At 37.5% G+C, this 19,814-nt stretch overlaps 1 protein-coding gene across 8 annotated transcripts in view; it reads left to right on the forward strand.

Moving 5' to 3' along the window:
- Nucleotides 1–6,110: 6,110 nt before the first annotated feature.
- Nucleotides 6,111–19,814, forward strand: part of mta3 (metastasis associated 1 family, member 3) — a 65,030-nt gene continuing 51,326 nt past the window's right edge. For 2 of the 8 annotated variants that reach the window (XM_073917259.1, XM_073917257.1), the window contains exons 1-5: nucleotides 6,247–6,307; nucleotides 6,412–6,477; nucleotides 9,842–9,909; nucleotides 13,201–13,294; nucleotides 15,284–15,410. In XM_073917259.1, coding sequence (XP_073773360.1) covers nucleotides 6,450–6,477; nucleotides 9,842–9,909; nucleotides 13,201–13,294; nucleotides 15,284–15,410 — 317 coding nt within the window. In that variant the 5' untranslated portion in view covers nucleotides 6,247–6,307; nucleotides 6,412–6,449. 8 annotated transcript variants of the gene reach the window in all.

Here is a 19,814-nt window from a genome sequence, read left to right on the forward strand (position 1 = left end):
TTTGTGGACGTTAAATCAGGTTAATTTTGTACATTAACAATACGGATATCCATGTAGCAGTGTATATTAACGTTTATCCTGTCACATTTGCCGTGCAAAAGCAGTGCAAAGTAAATGTGTGCGCTATGTGTGTATGTGTCTGTGTGTGTGCGTGAACTTTGTAACGACATTGTGTGTGAATCATCGAAAGGCTTGAATAAACTCCACAACAAATACATCAAATAATCATTGGGAAAGTTCTTACAATAGTATTTCTCACAAACCTTACGAGAGATCTGCTTTCTTCATGTCTGTCACTGTGCTGTTTTTCTGACACAGCTGAGGCGGAGATTGAGTCACACTCTAACAGGCACATGGGAACAGTGGGCAGGAAGGACTAGCATTAAAGACACAGGCCACATTTTTAATAAATAATCTGATGGGTGTTTTGAGTTGAAACTTAACAGACACATTCTGGAAACACAAAAGACTTCTCAACTTTTTTTTAAAAAGGGGTAAAATAGGTGCCCTTTAAGACTCTATGTTTAATCGACATACATTTATTGGGTTATTCTAAAATATTTTATGCTAAATATTTTAAAGAATATTTAAAAGGCATTGTTTTCAGCATAAACTAGAAAATATTTAATGTGTTTTGGCCATTAATTTACTCAACTACAGTGTTTTGGGGTCCTTTGAATATGATAGCGTCATTGTCTCCATGCAAACCACACAAATGGAAATGATGTCATGCACATGCAAAGGATTTGTTAACTTGACAACCAAAACAACAATGCCAAACTACAGAAATGAGCTAAAGGTACTGAGTGACATCTTCAACTTACTGGCCTGGTATGCATAATACAGTATTTTTAGGTATTTTCATAGAGCAGTATGATTTTTTACATGTTTTTTTTTTCTGTATGCAAAACATTTTTTTTTAAAAAATGCAAAGTAAAAACATTTCTGTTACAAGTACACATCATTGCTGAATAGCCTAATACCCACCGCAATAACAAACTGTGACAGAAAAATACAGTTTTATTGTGTTACAAGGTCACTGACAAACTATTTCACTCAGCATTCATCTCTGAAACTTTGCTTTGTCAGGTATTTCAGTCATCCAAGAACAGCTTCTACCTCTTTAAATTAGGAAACATTCTTTAAAGAAATTTAGTATGCTTATTAAATTGTATTCTTGTGCTCAAATAATGTTACAAACAAAATGTCAAATTATATCTGCCAATGCATGTAGTCCCAATCACACATCTCAAAATGCAACTGGTGCTCCTTATGGCAGCTTCAGTGATGTTTAAAAGGCGGTACTTGTGTGCCATACTGTGTGATGCTCTTTCTACTCTTCATAAGCACTTGAGTGCGGCGTCTATAGTATGTTACCCCTGTTGGTTTTAATGTCTGTCAAATTAGTTTTTGCTGGGTGAACATGAATCTGTAGTGAGGGGAGCAATAAAGCTTTTCAAAACTCCCATTCAGTTGAACCAACTGCTTCGCTGATTTGAAGCGTTCCAAACACCACACGCTGGTGATGCCTGCTGGTCAATGTTGTGTAAACGCAACAAAAATCTATGCCAAACATGTATTTTGTCAATGGTTTGGCACCAGGGAAATCTCGGCAAACCTGCATGATTCAAATGTCTTCAAGTGCAGAACTATAGAAATTTTTAAAGAGTTATGACATAAGGAAGCATTTTTTTATTGAGATCAAACGATTTCTTTGGCACATTTTTAACTTTTTCTTAAAAAGTTTTAAATGCTGTAATTTTTGTAAAATTGTATAACTTTATCAAACAACTAATTGCTTCCTTTGTATTTAATACTTTTTTTAAATTGCAATGTATGCTTTTGGTTGGCTGTTTAGAATCAGAACCGGTCTATAAAGCATGGCCAAATATAAGTCACATTTAAACCCCTGGACACACCAAACTGATGGTCAGCCATGATATTGCCAAGTACAATGCGATCCTGAATTAACATCTCACAGGTGTCAGATCCAGTTCGTGGAGGGCGGCAGCTCTGCACAGTTTAGTTCCTATCCTACTTCAATAGACCTACCTGTTTCAAACAAGCCTGAAGGACTCAATTAGTTTAAACAAGAGTGTTAAATTAGGGTTACAGCAAAACTGTGCAGAGCTGCGGCTCTCCAGGAACAGGATTTGACACTTGTTGATCCTGGAACATCATTTTTTGTTCAAAAAAAGTAATCCATACCTATTGCCAAAAATTCAAGACGAATAATAGTTGGATAACAATCATGTTGAAGTGTGTAAACCAGTGGTCACCAAATTTGTTCCTGGAGGGCCAGTGTCCTGCAGATTTTAGCTCCAACCCTAATCAAACACACCTGAACAAGCTAATCAAGGTCCTACTAGGTATAGTTGAAACACCCAGGCAGATGTGTTGAGGCAAGTTGGAACTAAACCCTGCAGGGACACCGACCCACCAGGACTGAGATTGGTGACCTCTGGTGTAAACCATAAGTCTAACCTTAACATAAAGGGTAAGCGTATCCCTTCATTCTGATTGGCCGATTGAAATGCTATTCCAGGATCAACATAGATAAACATGTACAGGAACATGTGCTATTGCTGAAATCAGGTTAGTGGTGCTGGCATGATTGGGCAGAATCTATCAGCTGTTTTAGATTAAATCTGCAATGAATTTGTGGCAAAGCATGTAAACCAGGGGTGTGCAAACCCAGTCCTGAATGGCCGGTATCCTGGAGAGTTTAGCTCCAACTCTAATCAAATACACCTGAACCAGCTAATCAAGCTCTTACTAGATACTAGAAACTTCCTGGAAGGTGTGTTAAAGCAAGTGTGAGATATAAGCTGCGTCCCAAATGGCACACTATACACTATGCACTCATGCACTATGTACTTATGCACTTACACACTCAACAGGATAGTACATGTATGTAGTGTCGTCCCAAATGGCACACTAATGTTTTTTTACTAAACGGAAATTCAAACCGTTTCCCTGATGACGTTTGACGGTCGCCAAATCAGTGAAATAAACGACCGAATTATCAAATATTACCTGCCGTGAGTGTTGCCGCATTCACCATCCGGAGGCGCTATAATCACTCTCGTAGGAGAATTTTGCTTTCTCCATCCAAAATAAATAAAGTTATCCAACATGTGCGTCCGATAGCTCCGCCCCTTCCGCTACGTAAGCAAACCTGCGGTCGTTGAGTGCGTGAAGTGTCCATCATTACACACTTCATTTTAGCGGCTGAATGAGTGCATCATCCGGGTAATTAAAGTGCACTTATTATTTTAAGATTTTTCAGTGTGAACACACTACTTACACTATTTATACTACAAAATGGCGTAGAATAGTGCATAAGTATGCGATTTGGGACGCAGCTATACTCTCCAGGACACCAGCCCTCCTGGACCAAGTTTGGACACCCCTGATGTAAACGAAAAAAAGCACACACTGCACATGAGATTTGGCGAGTGGCCTTTATGTGCTGTGTTTCAGCTCCACTCTGTGACCCACTGACCTGCAATGTTTATTTCCAACCTCAGCGCCACCAGATGTAGAAGCTATAAGCTCTACTGCAGGGGTGTCGAAACTCGGTCCAGGAGGGCCAGTGTCCTGCAGATTTCAGCTCCAACTTACCTCAACACACCTGCAAGGATGTTTCTAGAAAGCCTTTAAGAGCCTGATTAGCTAGTCCAGCTGTGTCTTATTGGGGTTAGGACTAAACTTTGCAGGACTCCACCCACTGATTGGGGTTGGAACTAATCTTTGCAGGAGACTGACTCTACTGGATAGTGATGCCTCCAGGAGCATGGCAGAAGACCTCTACTGCAGGGGTGACCAACCCTATTCCTGGAGATGCCTTCCTGCAGATTTCAGTTGTAACCCATATCAAACGCACCTCCCTGTAATTAACAAGTGCTGTTCAGGTCTAAATTAATTGGCTCAGGTGTGTTTGTCACGGTTGGAGCTCTGCAGGAAGATAGATCTCCAGGAGCATGGTTGAGCATCCCTGCTCTAGTGCAACTTTTTTTTTTTTCGTCTCAACACAGATGATGCAGGTGGCTCAGTAGTTAGCTGTCGCCTTACAGCAAGTAGGTCACTGGTTCAAGTCCCAGCTGGGCCAGGAGATTTTTTTTTTTGGAGTTTGCATGTTCCCTCCGGGTGCTTTGGTTTCCCCCACAGTCCTAAGACATGCATGAATTGGGTAAACTTAATTGGCCTTCAAGAGTTCACACTTAACTTATAATCAATAGAACGTAATTGACATGCTGTCCCAGGAGAGAGCCCTGAGCTCGTAATATCCTCGAGCCCAGGGCTCCCTCCCGTTAGAAGGGCTAGAGGGGAGTTAAAGCTCAGGTAGGTCTCGAGATCTCCCCTGCTTGTAGCCGTGTGAGAAGTGTAAACTAAGGTTGTCTTGGGTTAATTTGGTTTAGTCGATTGGCTATGGTGTATGCTTTTGGATGGTGGGAGGAAACTGAGGAACCCAGGGAAAACCCATAAGAAAACGGGGAGAACATAGAAACTCCGCACAGAAAAGCCTACAAGCCCGATAGGAGGTTGGACCAGCTGTGTTCTTGCTGTGAGGCAACAGTGCTGGCCACTGGGCCACCGTGTCGCCCTATGGAAAAAAAGGGTGGAAAGTAGGGGTGGAAGGGGGGGGGGGGCTCCAAGACGAATATAACTGGAGTGAAAAACTTTGGTTATTTATAATGCTTCCGTAATCATCTAATAGAGCAGATTACAGAGCTAATGAGGTGCCAGCCGTGTTGATCATAAGCACAAGATCCTCTCGAAATTATTTTATAAATAAATCACACACAGTGAAAGAATGTGTGTGTGAATGAGAGAGTGTATGGGTCTTTCTCCTCACTGGGTTGCAGCTGGAAGGGCTGCATAAAACATATGCCAGAGTAATTGCCGGTTCAATCTGCTGTGGCGACCACTAATAAATGAAGGATAGTGAGTGAGTCAATGCAAGGCTATGTGTTGACTTTTCTTAATGGTTGGTCTTTGGTGGCTGTTACTTGCTCCCTCGCTCATCTTCTTTAAGCTTAGTTCCTGTTTTATCAGGGGTTGCCACCGCGGAAGAAACCACCAATTAGTCTGGCATATGATTTGGATGCCCTTCATACCCGCAACCCAACCCCGAGAGTACACTAATTCATGAACCCCTGTACTGGAAAGGCAGTTTCATTATGTTTATTCATTCATGATTTTACCAAAAGTGACTAATTAATGAGGACTATTTGATTTTTAATTAAAGCTGTCAATAACAGCATAAATAGGCCCAGCCAATCACACTGTCCTTATGTGTTTGTGGGAGGGAGGACCCAGGAAGAGAATGTCACTAACCATTTCTGCATATCTAGGTTAACAAGGGTTGATGGAGCATTATTTTATTTTGAAGGTGATTCAATTATTGGTGGGGATAGTTCAGTAATTGATAGATATTGGTGGGGACATATGCCCTCCATCCAGGCCAAATCTACACCTTTGCTCTGGACTGTGGGGGAAACCGGAGCACCTGGAGGAAACCCACACAAACACAGGGAGAGCATGCAGACTCCACCCAGAAATGCCAACTGACACAGCCAGGACTTGAATCAGCAACCCTCTAGTTGTGAGGCGATAGTGTTAACCACTGAGCCACTGTGCCACCTTAATGAGGTAAATAAAAGAAAAAATAAATAATAATAATAAATTCACAGCAGATTGAAAGGCAAGTACTTTTTCGGTTGTTAAATATATTATTATTTCATATACAATATATTGTTTAAACTATTAAAACCTCAATAAAAGTATTTTTTAAGAACAACAGACACAGACAGATAAAGTAGCATGCTAATAAAACCAAACAAAGTGTCAGCATTTATTATTGGTGTTAACTGGGTTTTGCCACTCATATAAATAGGTTGCTAAAACATTGTGCATCGGGTTGTGATATGTTCAAAACTAAATTAAACAGTGAATCAAGTATATCAATCTTGTTTTCCACAATTGACAGCTTTTAAAAGACACTTATTGTCATAACAAAAAAACTGGCAAAATATGAAAACGTTATTTTAAATGATTTAAATGCACATCAAAACCATGATTAATTGAATTCTGTGGGTAAAACAGTCATGAGTGTCGTGTTGAGGTTGCAGTCTGTAGACTTCATTCACCCTCCTTCTTCCTTCCCTCCTCTTTTCTCTCCTCCTCTCATCTCATCATCAGGAAGCTGCTGCGCTCGAGCCTTTTCTAGCGCGTGAGTGAGTTACTGTATTGTACTGTGAATCTCGGGAGGGGGGCTGCAAAAAAATCTCCTATTCTTACTGAGGTCCACCCCCCTTATTTAAAACTTCTTAAGCCAGATTGCTTTCCAACAGGTCACAGGACGTAGATGCCTTCTTGATTCACATATTTATTTTGTTTTTATTTTAGTTTATGGTTTGGTTTTTTAACACTCCGGGAGGGCAGAAATGGCGGCCAACATGTACCGGGTCGGAGGTATGTCCGTCTATATTCTGAATTAACGCAAGTCAAAACACAGGCACCACCGTAAGACCTGACTGGAAGGCAGGGACTCATTTCAAGCGAATTCCCGAAACCGGCCGCTCACTTTTAAACTCTTTAACACGTGCAGTGTCCTTGCAAAAGAAAACGATAACGTGGATGCAGAATATTTTGGGTTCTGATTTGGGTCAGGCCTCTTAAACTATCATAGCCGCACTAGCATTTTAGCAAGCAGGCTATGTTGCTAGCTAGCCACATCATAAACAAATAATCACTACTATATGTAAAACAATCGGAAACGCGCACTTAGAGCACGTTTCTCTTAGATTTACCCACATAGGTTAAAAGCGAGATATGCTTGCTATTTAACCATTGCAATTTTAGACGCCGATGTTTTTCTTTGTGATCATTTGTCTCATTTTTTGGCACGTATCCATTAGTTACGGGTTCTCATTCGGCATGCAAGGTAGCAAAGCGAGCTAGCATTTAACACCCCTCACTCGATTTCCTTAGAGAAACCACATTCAACTTCTGCCCACTTATTTGCCGAAGCGTTAAGAATTTGCACTGTTTTGATGTGCATTTGTTGTCACGCGTGTAATTAACAGCGTGTATTTAACAATACCGTCGCGTCGTTTGTTTGTGCAATTAGCCGGCTACATGCCGCGGAATTTGACATTGTTTCATGGCGGCGATAATGCAGTGCCATTGAAAATGCTTTTGCAGCTGGACGAGCAAACTTCCTATGAATTCACTGCAAATCTAATAGCATTTGTAATAATTGAATACTTTGCGCGGTTACCTTATGACATGCTCCTTGTGTGATGTTATGTGTTGATACATGTGTAAGAATGTCATTTAAATGGCAATGAAGAGAAAATGCTTGTTTGCATGAATGAAGTGTTTGTTAATGAATGCACATTCTTCACCTCGTCGTCTTGTTTTTGACAAATGCTATATATACAAATGTATCCCAGAAACAAACCATTTCTTAGCCTCAGTCAAAGGCCAAGCTGAAGGTCTTAGTGTCTTGTCAGGTCACACAACACAATTGGTAATGTTTTAGAATAGTAAAAAAAAACATTGCATTATAAAATGTGCCATTTCTAGGGATTTTCATCATTACCGTAATGTAAGTGCAAGAAGAATTCCTGCAATCGAAATGATAATGTTATCAGTTATGCCTAACTGTAAGGAATGTATCCTTTACCCAAAAATTCTTTAGTGTGCAAAATTGTCCGAGGCATATGCACAGTGCTGTGACTTGAAATACATGGTGTTTAAGTTTACATACATGCCTTTAGTTGCCATGATGGCATCAGGTAGAGAACTTATCGATGGAAAAAGTAAAATTTCACAAAAAATGTATGTTGCTGGTTTACGAATGTGTATGTCGTTGCCAACAGGGCAAAAATAGCAATAATGAGATCTGTTGGTGTTACTTCCATGCTGTTTTCTAAAGTGTGATATGATGTCACAAGTTTCAGTCGCAAATGTTTCAATCAGAATGTATAAAGCAAATAAACTGATGTTTGAATCTGATGATAGTTTTTAGATTGTGTAAACTGATGTGCAATTCGATTTAATTCATTTAGATGAACAGAAATTGGTGCATGAAAGCATGTCTGGTGTTTAATGTAGTTTTCTGGCTATAAAAGCAGAAACAAAACCTGCTTCACTCCTTATTTTCATGCTTAAATATATGGTCCACAAGCTTATATCACAATATTATATATAAAAATGACAAATGGCTCATTCATACATCCAAACATAGACTCTCTTAAATGTTTACATGTCTGTACTGCACTTCAATACTGCAACTAGATCGGCATGTGGCACATGTTGTAATTCGATTTCTGTTTAGTTCGATTATGACATTAATTGGATTGTTATTTTTTTATTGTGGTTTACATGGTAGACTCTTAATCAGAGTATTGTCTCGAAATGGATTATTATTATCCATGTAAACAATAATGGATGTTTAAATCCATCTCATTTGGCTACTTTACTAATTTACTGAAGTGGCCAAATGAGATGGATTTAAACATCAGTTATTGTTTACATGGACAACAATTATCTGATTTGAGACAATACTCTGATTAAGAGTCTACCATGTAAACCACAATAAAAAAATCTAATTAACGTCATAATCGAACTAAACAGAAATCAAATTACAACATGTGGCACATGCCGATCTAGTTGCAGTATTGAAGTGCAGTACAGACATGTAAACATTTTAATCAAACTGGTACTGTTGTGTAGGATTTTCGCCGCATTTTGCGTCAAGATACAGTAGTCTATACCAGGGATGGGCAAACTTGATCCTCGAGGGCCGGTGTCCCTGCAGAGCTTTGTTCCAACACTAGTCAAACACACCTGAACAAACCAATCAGTGTCTTCAAGATCACTAGAACTCTATGATGAGGTCTATTTGAATAAGGTTGGAGCTAAACTATGCAGGACACTGGCCCTCCAGGATCAAGTTTGCCCACACCTGGTCTATACACAAACACACGGCTGTTTGACATTATTCTTTGCACCTACCAAGTCAGTGAAGGACTACAGACACCTGCATCGTGAAATGCAGAGGTGTTTTTCTCAATAAGGTGTCTGGTATCAAATTTCATTAAAACAACACTCTTGCAGCAGTTCATACTCGCATTCAATATTTCGTTTGTCTAAGGGGGCATACATGAGATATTGTTGAATGAAAGTGAAGTGCCAAATTGCAGTTAAAGTCAACAAATTAAAAATAAAACTCCAGAGGAAATGTGGATAGTGTGGTGGCCCAACGAAATTAATCGAATTATGTGCTTTTAACATGTAAAACATAACAGGGACATTCAAAAAGCAACTCATGTTAACAACTTAACCATGTTATTGTCTTATTCAGATTAAAGCTAATAATTTGATTACTGATGTCCATGTAAACGTAGTCAATGTTCCCTCCTTTTTACTTGTGGACTGGTAAACACAAATCCTTCATAATACAATTTGTAAACCTTCTAATGAATAAATATCAGCGGGAACCAGTCGTGCCCCAGTTCATTGTTTCGAGTTGTATTTAATGTAATTTTATACAATGACAGGTTCGGGATTTCTAGTTTGCATTTGTTTGGTAAAATTTCTTATCAAAGAAGATATAGTGTCCCAATTACATCCATGTTTAGTATATAGAGTTAGATGAATTTGTACAATAGTATAGTGATGTATATAATAGTATAATGATGTTCACCATTTTCCTGTTTTTTTGTGTGTGATGTTGTTGTTTTTTTGTTTTCCGAGTCTCTGAGACATTTAACTATCATCCAAACCCAAGTTTTGACTTCCAACAAAAATTTTTTTTCTTCTTCTGCAGATTATGTCTTCTTTGAGAATTCTTCAAGCAACCCCTATCTGATCAGGCGAATAGAGGAACTGAATAAGGTACATTATTACCCTCAGGGCTGGGAGGGAGATGTAGCTAGTCGGACAGTGGGTGTACTAGTAGGGTGTCGACACAACATTGTCATGACATTGACGTAAAAAAGCTTAGCCACTTCACACAGAGCTAAATTACTTGCATTTCTGTATGCTTCTTCCGTCAGTCTGTTGTGTTTTCACTCCAAACCTTGTTTGCCGAGAAACCATATCTGTGTGAGATACGCAAAACACCAGACTGCATCCAGGAGTCCCTTAGAGAAGTAGGCTGTGGTGTGAAACCGACATCTTTTTTTCTCCCCCTGTAGGACGTCTGTATTATGATCAAAGAAGATTCAGCTCTTTAAATATTAAATGCTGAAGGATTTTTTAAACAGCCCTTTTTAAACACAATGCATAATTCAAATTAGTCTTTTGCCATTCTGCTTTCATTGTCAGCATACTCCTTGCACACTATTCTCATCGATTAGTTATTAGATCTACTATATTGATATATTTTTTCAAAAGATAGACCTCGCTGTTTGGCATATTCAGTTCTCTTCAGGTTTTTTTCTGCTTTGGCCTTGCACATAAGCTCTGTCGAGCATCCAAACAAATGATTTCCCTGCGGCCATTGAGATGCACCTTGTCTGCATTATTTTTTTCGGCCAGACTTTATGTATTAATAGTCCTGTCAGATAGTAGAAGCAAACACTATATGTATTGATTAGATACTATATAGTTGAATGATATTGAATTATGTTTTGACTGCTAATGCACTTGTCTTAGAGAATGAATTTATTAATTTAGACATGAAAATATTTATAAAATGTGACAGAAGCTCAAAAATAAATGTTTATGTAATAATAAAAAATAATAATAACAAAATTGAAAAAATGAAAAAATTTTACCTTGATACATTTAAAAAAAATGTTACACATTAAATAAATCTTTTATAATATGTATAAACACTAACAAAGGTTTGTCAATGTTCAAAAACTTATGTGTTTTGAATTTTAAGCAATCTTTTTTTGATAATCAGAACATTTGCCAATGGTGATCATTTAAAAACCATCTGCCAGATATCAGTTGGCTGCCATTGTTTGCAATTAAAAAAGCATATATATAAGTCACCAAATATGTTTGAATAAATGCATCTGCCAGTGCTCATAATTAAAATATCTGTGTTCTGATAATGCTTAAATAGTGCAGGTGCATGAGATGAAGTAGCTATAGGTTCTTGTAGAGTATTGTGCGTACATACAGGCCAAATGTACATTTCCAATGTGTTGCATGTATAATATATGTATAATTCATGACCAATATATAATTAATGTATAATTCTCATCCACTTGAATGATCTTGTCAAACCCATCCGAAATGCAAATACACTGACAGTTTTCAAGAGACATCTGAAATCTCTTTAGCACTTGACTATGTCTTTCTGACGTTTTATTTACTTATTTATAAACTTTGTATTACTAGTAATAGTTTTTTTTCTCTTATTGTTGTATCGTTTGTTGCTTTTCATAGAAGCATCTGCTAATTAATGCATGTAAATATTGAATTTTGGTATTTATTTTAGAGCTGTCAGTTTAACTTAATTCAGTGAAGCTATTTTATTTTCAAACATCACTCAAAAAATGTTTTGATGCTTGTTCAATCTACATATTACCAATGAGCTGAATCAACACATTTTTGGAGTCTTTTTTGAGACAACTTAATTCTTTTATGTTCAATTCATTTAAATTTGTAAAAACAATTATTTTAAATTAGGGCTGAGCTGACAAATAATATTATATCATATCGCGATTTATGTCAAAAACAATGATAAGCTCTGGACTTTTCTACTCTATATTAATCTAAGAGCCAATCACACAGCAAAAATGTACAACAATGAGAATCTAATAGTGTGTTTATTGAAGATGTATTGTATATTCAGCCACCAAAAATTTATCAGCTGAAAATTTGTTATGCCATTAAATGTACCCTCTATTTTTTTGGCTACAGTTATTGTTGTGGTACTCTTTTAAATGTGTCAGCATTAACAACTTACATTAAAATATATATTAGGCTTTGGTCAATAGAAGATGCCATTGTCCATCGCAGATGGCCAATAGACATCATGATGCTGAGCCAGCATTGCGATCCTCTGCCCCGCCCCCCATCGCAGCAACCCGTTCACGAAAAATAAACACTTAGGCCCTGTTTACACTCATACATCTTAGTTTTAAGATGGCATTTTAGAACGAAAACGATCAACATCCTCACTGTCGTTTTATCTAGCCTTTCTGAAAAGATGTACCACTAAATTGCGTCTCTCTATAGTTGTTAAACATGATATTTAATTAATCTTGTCTCCATCTAATGACTTGTTGGTCTCTCGAATCTATCAGGTAACATGTCACAGCGTGTGTACACTGCTTCAATCTTTCGCTTTCACGCTTGTACTTAGTCATTTTAGCGGAAACCTCAGAGACTGTTGGTTGGTTCCTGTTGGTTGTGCATCTTTTTTTACCAACGAAGTGTGTCGATGCCATTATAACGACACCGATCACTCTGCCTAATATTGCCCGCGTAAAAAGTGATTGACGGGTGGTAATTTGTGTGTAACTTATATTAATTATTTTTGATTTGTTTATGGGTTAAACAAAGACCATGCGGGTCAGGTAGTTGAAACGATAGGCTACAAAGTTAATTTATGAATTAATTAATTTTTCTTAAGTAATTAACTCACCACTGCCTACGATGACAATGCCATTGTAGGATGCCAAATTGGTTGAAAGCGCCCAACTCTAACATATATTGTTATCATTCAACATGGATAATCGAGTTTGCATTTTTGCCATATCATCCAGCCCTTAATTGATTCATGTTGGAAAAACATAAAGGAATTGTGTGGAACTCAGCATTTTTTTACAGTGAAAAAATGTCTTATTTAATATTTATTATATAATTGATATGATTAGTTTCATGTAGTTTTAACTCTTAAACAAACATAAATCTTTTGTATTTTGCGTGTTAGATATTCCATCTTTTCTGCTTTGTTTTATTAAACTACTTGAGTCCAAATTTAATCTTGTTTTTAACTGTCGTACACAGTCACAGTGTTGTTTTTTTATTCTAGTGTTTTTCAATTAACCCTCAAGAGTGCAGACGCAGCGGGTGTTGATAAATTCATCACCGCGCTGCTGATTAAACATAATAGACTGCAACCTCAGGTTCAAGCTTTTTCGGTATTGATTAACGGAGGTGTTAAATTCAACATCCCAAGATACAGCATGAAGTTTCTCAAGGTGACTTTGTGTCTTCTTTCAGACTGCAAGCGGAAATGTGGAGGCAAAGGTGGTTTGTTTCTACAGGAGGCGGGACATCTCTCAGAGCCTCATCCAGCTGGCAGACAAACACGCAAGTGAGTGAACACGAAGCTTTTCTATGCCAATGTCAATGCATTGTCAAGGAAACCAAAGGGTGGTCTGTGACGTGGCATGCGTGAGTGCTTATTAGCATGATAATGATAAGCCATTTGAAATTGCTGATGTATATGTGTGTGCGTCTGTGTTTCTGGTGCTTGGGTAAGTCAGCATGGGAGTTGTAATCACTGAAGTAGCAGGACCAGATGCTGGTAATTGGGCAGCAGTGCTTCCTCATTTTCTTACTCTTTCAGGGGCCCTCAAGCATATTTGTCCTAATCAACTGGCCACCGTATGACCAGTTTGGCTTGGCTCAGTGTTTCGATGCTGGTTAAATGAAAGAATAGGAGAAATTTAAGTGAGATAAATCTGGGGTTTTTTTTGTTTAAGACCAACTGTAAGTCCTAAATATAGAAGTCATCTCATGCTTGTGTATAACCATATTGTATCATTTCCTGTAAAGTAAACAAAGTCGTAGTGAATGTTTTTCATATAGCCATCATTCAAGTTCAGATTTTGGTCTCATAAGAAAAAGTTTGAGCACCCCTGATTTATTCTGTTAGAAACAGAGCTTAAATAACAGACCTCTGCAACAAAATGATAACTTCAGGTGTGTTCTGCTTTCTGTGGATTTTTGTTTTTGCTCAAAGTTCAACGTGTGCCAAAGTAACCCACTAGTTTTAAAGTCATTTTTTTTGTAAGTATTTTTCAGCACAATAGTTTAACTACAAGAATCTCAGATTTAATTTGGTATATGACACATATTTAAGACAATTGTATTACAAATGTGTTGCACTTTTAAGTATACGCTTTTATGTACATTGGATTTTTTCATACATTTTTGAAGACAAAAATTAAGCAAATCTTTGACTGCCTAACTCTAGCAATATTAAAAATATCAAGGTTGTAGTTTTATGAAATATTCTTTAACAGTGTAAAATGACCCCCACCACCACCTCCAAAAAAAAAAAAATCATGCAAAAACTTTTCATGTTTTTTTATTAATATAGGAAGTTAACTGTATTCATTTTAAATGGAAATCTGTCTTTATAGTGACTTTTAATAAATGTAATGGGTTCTTGCTTAATAAAAGACAAACTTTATTTTTCTTATTAGGTGCATTTGTGATGTCTTGTTAAGTCACTTTACCCATCCTATTTTATAATGCTAACGATAATTATTATTTTATAAATTATAAAAACATGTTTTTAAAAGAACTGTGGTTTACCATAAATATGCATTCAATCATCCATACAAATAAATTTTTTTCAGTGTACTTCAGAGTCTACAATGGGGTGTATGCACGCGACCTTTACTTTTCAATAAGCCTGCTCAAATGCTTCCAGTGAAATATCATGCCATTATAAACTCAACTTGTTTAAGATTTTGTTTGTTTAAAGTCACTCATCTTCACTGCCTGATTAAGATACGATATAATGTGAGTTCGCACTGCATTAAAATCCATTGCTTAACACCATGCCTTTAAATTAGGGAAAGTTATTTTACCAAAATATTTTCAATGCTGCTCCTAACGTCACTTACATTTTAAACAGCCTTTCATCTTGTTTTATGCTTGAACAACTAAATGAATGCCTAAGTCTATTTAACAGACTATATTTTAATTAAATTACACTTATGAAGTTGTAACAGGAATTGTATGAAATTGAAAATAGTCACATTTACCTTTTAATCAGTGGCTAAAAAACACTTGCCGTGTATATAGCCCATTTACAACAGTTTTCACTTTATTGCTTAATGTTGTTCACGTCACAGTAAACACCAAATTGACAATAGGAAATCTGTCATCTTTAACAACTGCTTTGTATATTCAAAACCTATTTGCATTCGGCTGATTCGGTTGCTCTCCTCTTTTAATGCGCCCACTAATGCAAACTATCCGTAAAGTAAATATGTGTTTTTCTTTGACTCATTTGTATTCTGCACGCGTGGTCATGCCTTTTGACCTATATTTATTTCCCTATGTACAGAGGACCTGGAAGAAGAGAAGGAAAGCCCCCCAGAGTCCGACCTCACTGAAAAACAGAAACATCAGCTCCGCCACAGAGAGCTTTTCCTCTCCCGCCAGTACGAATCCCTCCCTGCCACGCACATCAGGTAAACCCACCCACATCCAAACGCTTGTAAATCTCTCTTAGGCTTAAATGTTCCGCTTAATCCTCGCTTTAAGTTTTCCGGCGGCATTTAAGGGAAGGTAACAGCCCCCAAGTCAGCACAGCAAAACCCTCGGCCTGCACCAGGCTCTGAGTCACTGTTCTGCATCCATTCTTTAGCTGACCAATGGCACCCTAGGGCTTTTGTAGCACCCGCTGTGATTCAGGTGATAAATGCATTAGCAGACTGGTGCCGGGTGGCAGTGCTTCTAATCAAAGGAGAAGCCTCCTATGAGAAACATTAGTGCTGGTGCCGGGGTTCGGAGAGGCCTGCTGTGCTTACTGAAATTGATATCAGCCTCCAAATAAAGGAAATGTCACTTCCTTTCTTCTTGCTTTGTTTCTTTTTTCTTTTGGCTTCTGTGATCCATAAATATTGAGCAGTCATTGTGGGAGACTAGATGGCCTTTACAGGGCATAATGTATTTTGTGTGGAACTGGACACATGTCAGGGCTGAGTTCGGTTTATTTATTTATTTTTTTTGCATTGCTCTGCATCCCAATCAAGAGATTTAATGTATGTATGGATTAAACTTAATTTATGCATAAATAAGAGTGAGTATTAATATCTTTGAAATAGAATCTTTGTAAATGTATGCATAATTTACACACTGGCTGATTTTGTTTTTATTATACATATATGATGGGTGTTATGCACCAAGCATTAGGGTGGCATGATTCCCAAAACTGTTGTTTCCTGACGAATTATTACTCCCCAAATCTAACGGAATACAACTTTGGGCATAAAACACAAAATAGGGTTGTGGATTTCCCAAGAGAAACAAACAAACAAACTAAAAAACGTTTGTAACTAATCCCCTTTTGTTGACAACCAAACTCGGACACTCAATTGAGAGTAATTGAACAGATGTATTGTAAAAAAGAAAAGTAGCAATTTAAATGAGAGTCTATTCAGGGTGGACACTGTTTAAAATAACAAACAAAAGAATCTGCAAAGTAAATAAACTAAATTACCTATAAATGTATTTAGAGAGGTGACACGGTGGCACTAGGTAGTGCTGTCGCCTCACAGCAAGAAGCTCGCTGGTTGGAGCCTCGGCTGGGTCAGTTGGCGTTTATGTGTGGAGTTTGCATGTTCTCCTCGCGTTCCTGTGGGTTTTCTCCGGATGCTCCGGTCCAAAGACGTGGATGAATGAGTGCGTATGGATGTTTCCCAGACATGGGTTGCTGCTGGAAGGGCTTCCGCTGTGTAAAACATATGCTGAATAAGTTGGTGGTTCATTCCGCTGTGGTGACCCCAGATTAATAAAGGGACTAAGCCGAAAAGAAAATGATTGAATGTGTTTAAAGAAAATACAGGAACATAAAGTCTAAAGTAATCAAAATAAATAGGCAGGCCACCCCTACACGCTCAAACTCTCAAAAAGTTACTAGCATACCTGGACATTTCGACAAGAATAAAGTTTGGTCATCGGCCGGAGGGGTAGGGAAATCCTGGAGATTTACATTCCCATCAACCGTCACATTAAACATGAGCTCCTTGAACTCTGCCGGAAGTTCCATTTTAAGCTCTCTGCAACCGGTCGCCTATCAGAGCCTGGATCAAGTTAACATGGGAGCCCATGGGATAACAAAAAAACAACACAAGAATGCAGGACAAAGAAAAAGACACATGCAATGGGCAACAAAAATAATAAATTAACTTTTGTCGTTACACATACAGTTCTGAAGTCATGGTTTTTGGTTTGATTCAGTGTAATCTACCGTTTACACTATTTTAAAAGGTCCTATGGAATTAAAATAAAGTTTTTTTAGATGCAAGTTTCAGTATTGTTAGTTTTAGAATATTTATAAGCTAGTTTGCACCAAAACAGTTACAAAATTTGCGTTTAGAGGATATAAAACCGATATAAACATGTGAAGCTTTTAGTTTGTCACTTCCGCCTAAATGGATCAATGGTTTTATTCACATCATACTTCACTTTCTTATCAAATCATGACTAATCAAATGCTCTCAGGTATCTGACGTGCCCCGCCCCCTTCAAGATGCTTCTTATTTGATGTGCTTGAGCTCAACCAATCTTACCGACAGAGCGGTGATAAAACAATTGTCTTTTTTTTTTTTTTTTAAGGGGTGGATCTACACTGTCCCACCCTCTCTTTGTGTTTCAGTTGAGATTACATCAAACACCAAATAAAAATGCACATTTTAAAAAAACTTCATGGGACCTGTAAAAAGGCCATGTAATCAAAAGGCTGAAAGTACTAAGCAGTTTAATCTTAACACAGTAATAACACCAGTAATAGACACAATACTTTAATTAATGATATGTAACTCTAATACAGCAAGAGGGGAAATGTAATTTAGGAAGGTGTCATTTAGAAAATTCTTTTATGAGTCTTAACTTTCACTTTAGACTCAGAATAGCTGCCAGTTAAAGATGGTATTCTGATGGCAAAGGTATTCTGACCTTATGTTACATGCACTCAGCTTATAGTTGCAGGTTCAAGAACAAAAATACCTCAGCATTGTGATCTGAGAGAGAAACGAGCAGAAGTGATGATTGAGTTTCTGTCACATCTTGTGTTGAAACCTGGTTTGCAGCATTAACTGAAAGAGACACTGTAAACTCTGGAGAAATTTACAAAGTAAAACCCTGATGGGACAGAATAAACTGTGGTAGACTGCAACCATAGTAGCACCAACAATATGCTTCAGGGGTCGTTCCACTGATCTGTATAGACTGTAGAATATTAAAGATCAGTGGGCTGTTCTCATATTTCGTCTTTTGCACGCACAAGTTTGTTGCTTCAGATCGAGATGCAAATAGGGAGTGACAGGTACGAGGCGTCAAGTAGGCGAAGAGGCGCAGACATGAGAGAGACATGGCAGGTATACCACAATCCAGTCAGATACCACTTCAAACTCTCGCTTTCCTTTCAAATCATAAAATAAAAAAATAAATGAATAAATAAACAAACTGATCAATACATAAGCTTACCGAACCGTGACGAGAACTGAACGGTTCGTTTGTTTTTCATGAGCCGTTCCATCCCTAAATTCTCCATGCACAAGTTGAGCTCACAACCTTTAGGGATACTACATGCTCACTATAAAGGTTTATCCTTGTCCACTATCTCAGCTATTCTCGCCAAATGTTATGGTCAAAATAAATGTATTTTAACTTGTATTTTAAATTAGTTTAGTCTTATTCTCTTTTTGTCATATGTTGTTTCTCTATAGTAGGTTGTTAATTCTTCTCCTTTGTTTCTTTTCTGACTGAAGCATTATTGACCATTATTGAGCTGGGCAGCCATTCAAATCTTTTTGGCTCGAGACTTCCTGTCTCATTCACTTTCATTGATATTTAGATGTAGAAAACAGCTTGTTATACTGCTTCATGTTGCAAACGGATATTTTCTCATTATATTATTCAACTTTTTATGTATAGTCATGAACACACTTGTTTGGAAAGCAAGTTTTCTGTCATTTATTATTCTTAGTCATTTCTCCTATAGGTGATTGAATTGGAAGTTCTTAAACAATCTCAAAACTGAGTGCACTTCTGCATTGCAGAAAAAGGTCTATAGCTTATAATTTAGTTAAGCAAATAAATATAAGGCATGGATACGTTTCTAAAAAAATCTACATTTACACTAATCCGAATACATTTGAAAACGCTGTTTTTGTCTAAAAACATCCTCTCTATCGTTTGCAATAAAGGAATTTCACATAAGATGCCTTAAACTACATCAAAAATTGAACTACATTAAAACGTCACTGCATAATGTTGAGGAAAAGCAGAGTTTCGTAAAAGGGTGGACAGTGTGATGGAACTGTTGCTGTGAGAAACACAGGAGTATGAACTTGCATATACGAGCGAGAATATAGGCTGGGAGATGTGCCAAAACAACAGCTCTGAATAAACATTCTGTGTCCTTTGAAGAAAAGCAATCTGAAGCATGTACAAACTGACATTAATCTTTAATAATGCTGTCAAAACGAAGCACCCCCCCCCCCCCCCCAAACACACACACACACACACACACACACACACACACACACACAAATTAAGCCACTTTGGAGAGGGTTTAAAAGATGTGTTTTAGTGGATCGAAGTCCAAAAACTGAGAGAGAATTGCATTTTTAAACAAATGTATTATTGTGGACATTGTGGTACTGGAGTATGTACTATGCTGATGAAAAGCATTAAAGATGCTGTATATAACTTTGTGACTCTTCTAAAGCATAAAAATACCACAATATGTTTGCAGATTTTTAAGAAACATGCTTGTGAACATATTTGTTTATCTGAAAAACTATACTAAAGACAGATATTCTGCTTTAAAAATACTTTCCTTGCCAGAATGTCTGTCTCTGTTTTGG

The sequence above is a fragment of the Danio rerio genome, chromosome 12, assembly GCF_049306965.1.
Source record: "Danio rerio strain Tuebingen ecotype United States chromosome 12, GRCz12tu, whole genome shotgun sequence".
NCBI classification, from domain to species: domain Eukaryota; kingdom Metazoa; phylum Chordata; class Actinopteri; order Cypriniformes; family Danionidae; genus Danio; species Danio rerio.